This window comes from Belonocnema kinseyi, chromosome 7 (genome assembly GCF_010883055.1).
Source record: "Belonocnema kinseyi isolate 2016_QV_RU_SX_M_011 chromosome 7, B_treatae_v1, whole genome shotgun sequence".
Lineage (NCBI taxonomy): Eukaryota > Metazoa > Arthropoda > Insecta > Hymenoptera > Cynipidae > Belonocnema > Belonocnema kinseyi.
In genome coordinates this window covers 44,637,171-44,645,268 of record NC_046663.1, presented here as the reverse complement: position 1 = coordinate 44,645,268, position 8,098 = coordinate 44,637,171, and the positions used below count along the sequence as shown (strand labels likewise).

General features: G+C 26.0%; 1 protein-coding gene across 3 annotated transcripts in view; it reads left to right on the top strand.

Annotated features, from left to right (window-relative positions):
- LOC117176776 (ras-related and estrogen-regulated growth inhibitor) overlaps positions 1-8,098 on the top strand; it is a 50,757-nt gene that overhangs the window by 33,159 nt on the left and 9,500 nt on the right. For 2 of the 3 annotated variants that reach the window (XM_033367073.1, XM_033367072.1), the window contains exons 3-4: positions 435-491; positions 7,427-7,500. In XM_033367073.1, the coding sequence (XP_033222964.1) occupies positions 435-491; positions 7,427-7,500 (131 nt within the window). The remainder of the gene's footprint in view (positions 1-434; positions 492-7,426; positions 7,501-8,098) is intronic. The other variant, XM_033367074.1, reaches the window with a different exon arrangement.

The window sequence follows — 8,098 nt, the reverse complement described above, 5'->3', positions numbered from 1 at the left end:
TCACATTTTTTCAAACCCTACTAAATTATTACAAAATATTTTTAAAGTGATTTTTCCCCATGCATTTTACATGAGAAATTTCAAGTCAAAATCGGCACCTGTTAAAATAAAAAAATAAAAAAAAATAAAAAGTACGGAATTTTTTTTCTGTGGATTTGGAACGAACCTTGAGCCACCCTAATTAGGACGATCTGTAGATACTCTGTAGAGTATCCTTTCCGTTCACTCGTTCCGCTAGGGATATTAACTTGGAGGTTAAAATATCAATTTTCATCAATTATCCAAAATAGTTTTCTTGATTTCTTTTTTCTTATTTTGGATAATAGACACTGAAAGATACAAAAAAATTCTTAATAATAATAACTTTATGTATTAATTCTATAATTCCCTAAACTAAAATATTAAAGTTGTCTGCTTTTTTTTTTTAATTTTAGCCCTGACCGTGAGATTCCTGACGAGGCGGTACATCGGGGAATACGATCATCAGTCTGGTGAGGAAGAATGTATGTGACTAATTAGGATGTTTAAAAAATTGCCAAGTTTGGAAAGTGCGATTAGATTGTGAAAATTCTTGTTGCTTAAAAAAAAAAGAAAATCTACAAAATATTGTATCCTTTCAGATGAAACCTTGCACTCAATTACCCCCCTCTTTTCCCCTTTTTCAAAGAATTTCTCTTTTCTTCCTGTTTAAAACATTTTTCCCCTCTTTCTCGTTTTTTCGTTTGAATGCGAACTGACTTAATAGAACCAAATAAAAAAGTCCAACTATTTTTTGTTGAAAATTCATTCTTTTTGATTAAAAGATTTCTATTATCTTTTTTGTTCACAATGCATCTCTTTTGGGTAAAAACTCTATTATTGGGTTCAAAACTTCTTTTAAAGAAAATATAAAAATTTGTTTCGAAAAATCATCTTTATTGGCAAAATCTTCACACGGATTTGCACAAAAATCGTCTTCTTGGGTTAAAAATTCAACTACTTTAGCCACAAAAAAACTGTGGGTATAGGGCGTTGCAGGTCAGTCAATTATTCCCAACTGAGGTAAACTTTCTGCGGAAAGTATACCTCAGTTTGGAGTTTCGCGTTTCCCCTGCTTGGCCGATTTTCTGTAAAATTTCGTACTTTAAGTTTTTTTGTGTAGTAAAAAGTTTTTCTTTTCTTGTTAAAATGATTATAAATGATGAATAAATGATTATGTTTGGGTTAAGGATTCATTGATTTTGATGGTAGATTTTTTTCTCAAATTCAATTGCTTTTTATTTAGTAGAAAATTGAACTATTTGGTTGAACAATTTGATTAAAAAATCATTTTGTTGAAGATTCATAATTCTAGTTAAAAGTACATCGATTTCGTTTAAAATTTAAATTTATTTCGAAAAATTTTTTGTTACTATATTTGAAAATTGATATTTTTAATTTAAATGCAATTATTTAGTTTGCAATTACTTTGTAGCTTATAAATTTGACTATTCAGTTAAAAATATTATTTGGTCGAAAATTCGAATGTTTCATTGAAAATGATTTTTCTTTAAAGGTCAACTATTAGGTTTTCGATGCAACTGGTTGGTTCAAAACTATTTTCTTTTTAAAATTAACTATTCGGTTGAAAATTCATCTTTCTTGATTGAAAATTAACTTTTTTGTTGGTGATTCATATTTTTCGTTTAAAAGCCATTTTTCGGTTTAATTTATTTCATATTCAACTACTTGGTTGCAAATAATTTTTTTTTCTGGAAAATTCACTAAAAAAGTTGTATTTTGGCTTCAAAATTGAAAAGCAATTTAGAGCTAAAAATATAGTTGACCTGTCAAGAAAAAAAACTATTTTTTTTAGTAGTCCAATTTTCCACCAACATAGATGAATATTTAAAAAAAAGTATTAATTTCCAAGCAAAAAGATTCTACTTCAACCAAAAACTAGTGCAATTTAAACCAAGTGGTTAAATTTTGAAGCCAAACATAAAAATTTTTTAGAAGGCAATTTAATTAAGAAAAACCATATTTTTAATCAAATAGTTAAATAAAATAATTACAATAAAATTACAATCATTTTTAAACATTAAAAAAATTTCAACCAAAAAAGATGACTTTTCTACCATAAAAAAGAATTGTTAATCCAAAAGAACGAACTTTGAACAATAGCGTTTAATTTTGCAATTAAAAAGTCGAATTTTTTTAAAAAGCAGTTAAATTTTAAATTCGATAAGACGAATTTTTTAAACAAAATTTTGTTTTCAATCATGAAAGATAAATTTTAAACTAAATAATAACATTTAAAAAAATTATAAACAAACAGTTGCATATACTGCCAACAAATAATGTACCTTTCTGAACAAAATGATTATCAACAAAATAGTTGAAGTAAGTTGAAAATTCAAAACTAATGAACATGAATTTCTAACCGAAAATTTTGAGTATATATAAAAACGACTGAACTCTAACCAAAATAGTTGAATTTTGAATTTTCAACCAAATATTTGAACTTTTGAAGGTCAAGATTAAATTTCAAGAAAAAAATCCATTTTCAACCAAATATTTTGATTTTAATGCCAAAAATGCGACTTTTAAGAAAAAATGTTGAATTGTAAACCTTAGGAAGTGAATTTTTAAGTTAAAATTTCATTTTTAACCAAATGGTTGAATTAAAAAAATCTAATTTTCAATCAAGCAGTTGCATTCACAACTACATAGTGGAAATTTCTACAAAAGAGATCAATTTTCAACCAAAAGCTTGAATTTACAATTAATAATTGAAATTTTAATTAACAGGTACGATTTTTCAACAAAAAAAGTTCATTTTTAACCAAGAATGATGAATTACTATAAAAAAGTAGAATTTACAACAACAAAACGATTAAAGAAAACATTTTATTTATAACTAAATAGTTGACTTCTCTAGAAAGAGGACAAATTTGCAACAAAACAGTTCATTTTTAATAATATAGTTTATTTTTCAATATAAAAAAATGAATTTTAAGCCAGATGTTTCAAATTTTGAAGAAAACGATTGAATTTAAAAAAAAATGCATTTTCACTCAAATGTTGAAACTTTTGAAGATAAAGATTAAATTTAAAAAAAATGCATTTTCCACCAAAAAGTTTGATTTTAATGTCAAAAATGCAATTTTTTAGAAGAAATGTTTAATTGTAAACCTTAGGAGGTGACCTTTCAAGTTAAAATTTTATTTTCATTGAAATGGTTGAATAAAAAAAATTTAATTTTCAATCAAACAGTTGCATTCACAACTAAATAGTTAAAATTTCTATTAAAAGATACCATTTTTTAACCTAATAGTTGAATTTTAACAAAACACAAAAAATAATGTTTAAACAAGAAAAATGAATTTTCAAACAGAAAAGATTAACTTTCTCCCATAAAAGATGAATTTTTAATCTAAAAGAATGAGTTCGAAGCAAAGCCCTAAAGTTTTCAAGTTAGTTACATGTTTCAGAAAAAACTTGAAGTTTAAACTCGTAAAGATGATTTAAAAGAAAAAAGTATATTCTTAAAAAAATAGTTTACCTTTTAAGAAAAAACTCGAATTTGTACTAAAATAGTTAAATTTTGAACAAATTAGTTGAATTTAAAAAATAGAAAGATGAATTTAAAACCACGGGTTTGAATTTTCAAAGAAAAAGGTTGAACTTCAACCAAAAACGGTTGGATTTTCAACTAAATAGTTAAATTCTCAAGTCAAAAATACGAATTCTTTAGAAGACAGTTTAATTATTAACCTCGAGAGGTGAATTATCAAGAAAAAATATCATTTTCAACCGAACAGTTAAATTTTGGGTAAAACCAAAATTTTCGTGCGAGAAGAATGAACTTTTAACCGAAAAGTTACAAGAATTTCTAAAAGCAAATTACATTTTTCAAATTTGGCGATTTTTGGACCACCTATTTTCTGACTCCGTCAAGGTAACAAAGCCACAACATAGGGTCTTTTTGAAAAATTGCCAACAACTGGCTAAAGCAACTTACAGCTTCCCCTGTCTCGTCTGATCTATATTTATCAGAGACGAGAAAACTTGACACTAGATTCTCCTGACGAACGATGAAACTGTATTTTGTACGCATCTCGCTTTTTATAACCAGCTCGTCAATCAACTTTTATTTTGGCTTGTTCCAATTTTTTTCAAAACATACCTATAAAAATATTGGACTTTAAACGAGGGGAAAACAAGTGAAAATTCGATCCAACGGATGTGGATTAACCTGGATTACCTTTATATACAGAATTACTCCCAGAATGTGGAGGATTACTTGGGATGACATAAAATGATGGTGGATTACTCTGTCTAAACTAGAATCTACCAAATTTTGAATCAAAGAGGAGTACTTTTTTTAAATAATTGTGGAATTTTCAAAAAATAGTGTTGAATTTTAAACTAGAAACATGAACAATCAACAAAGACTATTATTTTCGAAATAGACATCAACTTTCATCGAAGTAGTTGAATTTTCAACTAAAAAAGCTAAATTAACAATAGAAAATAAAAACTTTATACTTTAAATTCGAAAATTTAAATTTTTTAGAAAAAAAAAGACTTTTCAACAGGATAGTTCAATTTTCCTCAAAGAATTACGACTTTTCTACGAATCATTGGAATTTTACACTTAAAACATCTTTTGACGAAATTGTTTAATGTTCAACAAAGCAAATTAATTATCAAACAAATACCTTAATTTTATACCAAAAACATCCATCCATTTTTATCTGAGGAGATTCATTTTCAAACGAAAAAGCATTTTTTTAACAAAATCCTTGAATTTTTAACCAAATAGTTGAAATTTTAATTAAAAAAGATAAATTTACAATTAAAAATCAGAAAACTAAATTGCTCATTAAAAAAAGTATTGTTTATTGAAAAAACGAATTTTCAACGAAATAGTTCGATTTTCGAAAGCTTAGACAATTTTTCCACCAATATATATATATTTTTCACAATACTTTTTAATTTTCAACGAATCAAATTAACTATCAACCAAATAGTTCAATTTTCCACAAATCAGTGGTTTTTTTTACAAAAAAAGATCTTTCTGGCAAAATCATTTCATTTTCAATTACGCAGATTGTTTATCATCCAAAAAGATGCATTTTTATCTAAGAATATTAATTTTCTACCGAAAAAGGTGAATTTTTAACAAAATAATTTAATTTTTGAACAACTGGTTGAATTTTGAACTAAAAATAATAAATTTAAAGTAAAAAATAAAATAGTTACATTTTCAATAAAAAAATTAATTTGTTATTACAAAAATACTTTTCGACAAAGCATTTTAATTTTCAAAGAAGGAAATTAATTATCAACCAAATAGTTCAATTTTCTACCAAAAATATGAATTTTTAACTAAGAAGATTAATTTTCTATGAAACAAGAAGTACTTTTATCAAAATACATGAATATTTTCAATCAGATGGTTAAACTTTTTTGCAAAATGGATAAATTTAGAATCAAAAATAAAATAGTTATATTTTCAACTCCATTTTCAATCAAATTTTTCAATCCTAAACCACAAAACATGTATTTTTAGCCCAGCAGATTCATTTTTGACCAAAAATATGAACGTTAAAAAAATACATGATTTTTTGACTAAAAAATCTTGAATTACAATAAGAAATGAAATAGTTATATTTTCAATCAAAAAAATTAATTTTATTGAGAAAAAATTCATTGAAATTCATTAAAACTCATTGAAATTGTTCAATTCCCGACCAAAAAATATATTTTAAATTGTATTGCAGGTGAATTGTCAAAAAAATTAAATTTTAAACAACAAAATAAATTTTAACATTTTTATCTAAGAAGATTAATTTTTTAGCAAAATATACTAATGACAAAATTTTCAACCGAATATATAGTTGGATTTTTAACTTGAGAAGATAAATTTACAAGAAGAAATTATATAGTTACATTTTCAAATTGAAAGATTAATTTTTTATTGAAGAAAAAAATTGTCATTAAAATGAATCAATTTTCAGCCAAAAAGACGAATTTTCAGCAAAATAGTTATATTTAAAATAAAAAAGATCTTTTTAATTAAACGGTTTAATTTTAAACAAAGCAGGATAATTGTCAAGCAAATATTGGAATTTTCAACAACAAAAAGCATGAATTTCAACATTTTTACGTGAGAAGATTAATTTTCTACCAAAAAAAAAAAACGATTTTTTAAACAAAATACTTAAATTTTCAACCAAATATTTGTAGTTTCAGCTAAAAAGTATAAATTCACAATAAAAAAACTTTTTCACCAAAATAATATCTTTTTAACAAAATGGTTTGACATTCAACAAACAAATTAATTTCAAACGGAATTCTTACGAATGCAACCAAAAACCTATTTCCAGCCGAAAAAGAATAATTTTTAACACTCAAATTTTTAAGAATACACTGGAATTCTTAACCAAATAGATAAAGTTTTAATTAAAAAGGATGAACTTACAAATAAAAAAAATAGTTACAATTTCAATAAAAAATATTTATTTTAAATGCGAACACCTTTTCGGCAGAACAGTTGCCTTTCACACCGCATAAAAATCTTTTTAACATTATTTAATTTTCAATCTAAGCACGTTAATGCTCAATGAGAGAGTTGCATTTTCAATAAAAATTATGCATCTCCAGCTGAGAAATACATTTTTAACAAAATAGTTCTATTTTCAACCAAATACTTAAATTATCAGCAACAACAAAATTGTTAAACCAAGAAGATTAATTTTCTACCATAAAAAACAAATATTTTACAAAATACATCAATTTTCAACTAAATTTACAATGAGAAATGGCTTAGTTAAATTTTCAGTTGAAAAAATTAGTTTTCAACAAGAAAAATAAAATGAATTTTCAAACAAAAAGATGAATTTTCAGGCAAAATCGTAATTTTTTACAACAAAAAAATGGAATAGTTGAATTTTCAATGTAAAAAATTAATTTTAAACAAGAAAAGCGAATTTTGAAGAACGTAGTTGAATTTTCTATGCAAAAAATAATTTTCTACCAAAATAGTTGAATTTTTGCCCCAATCCATTAAATACCTACTTGAATTTTTATCAAAAATCATGAATTTTCAACGAGGAAGATATTTTCTATAGAAAGACGAATTTTCAAAAAAGGACACGAATTTCCAACTAAAAAATATTATGTAGATTACCTGCATTATTCCACCTTTTTTTGATTAAAAATTGGATTTCCATGGTTTGCCTCGCATTACAAGTAGATTACTCCGCCATATTGGGATAACTCCCAATTATTTTAATTATTCCGGATTACACTGGATTACGCGGTTTACCACAGTTGTTTCCCCCTCGAATTTAAATAAATCATTTGTTCTTATTTTTTATAAAATTGTTGCCCTTACTTTCCAAAATATTAGCATAAAAATATGGAAATTTAAATAAATTTCTCTGTTCTTATTTTTCAGAAAACAGATACAAACATGAAGTCTTGGTCGATGGAGATCCGATACTCTTCGAAATATTAGACACATGTCCTAAGGTAGACTAAATTTCAAATGTGAATAAAAATTGACTAAACTTGACCTTCAAGGTGAGCCTCAAACATTTTGAATCGAAAAATGTTTGCGCTCGATTTTTCTTTAGAGAATATTTTTCTTATGGTCATTTTAAAGTATTTTATACACCCAACTTCCAATTTGAGAACGCCCGGTTTACGATATACGATTACGGTGCTCACTCAAGCGTGACAAAGAACATGCGGGCCGCACTTTCAGCGCATGAGTCGCATCAGTTTGCGTATTGCGTCCAAATCCAACAGAAATTGTTCAAGCGGCCCTTTCTGTTTACTTCTGGATTTCCCAGATTTAGGATCAAGGCCACTGCAAGCCATGTCCGAAACCGTTCTTATATCGGGAGCTGAGTGTACTTAAAATGAAAATAAAGTATCTAGCAGTTTATGAAATAAGTTAAATTGAATAAACTAACTTCACGAATAAATTCTTTTGGATAAAAGTAATTATGGGTACCATATTGAATTCCATATACGAGGGTGGATTGATAAGTTTCCGGCCTGACCAAGAGATGGCGCCACTAGGCCTACCTTGAGGTGGCGTTCTATAGTACCATCCTTAGATAGC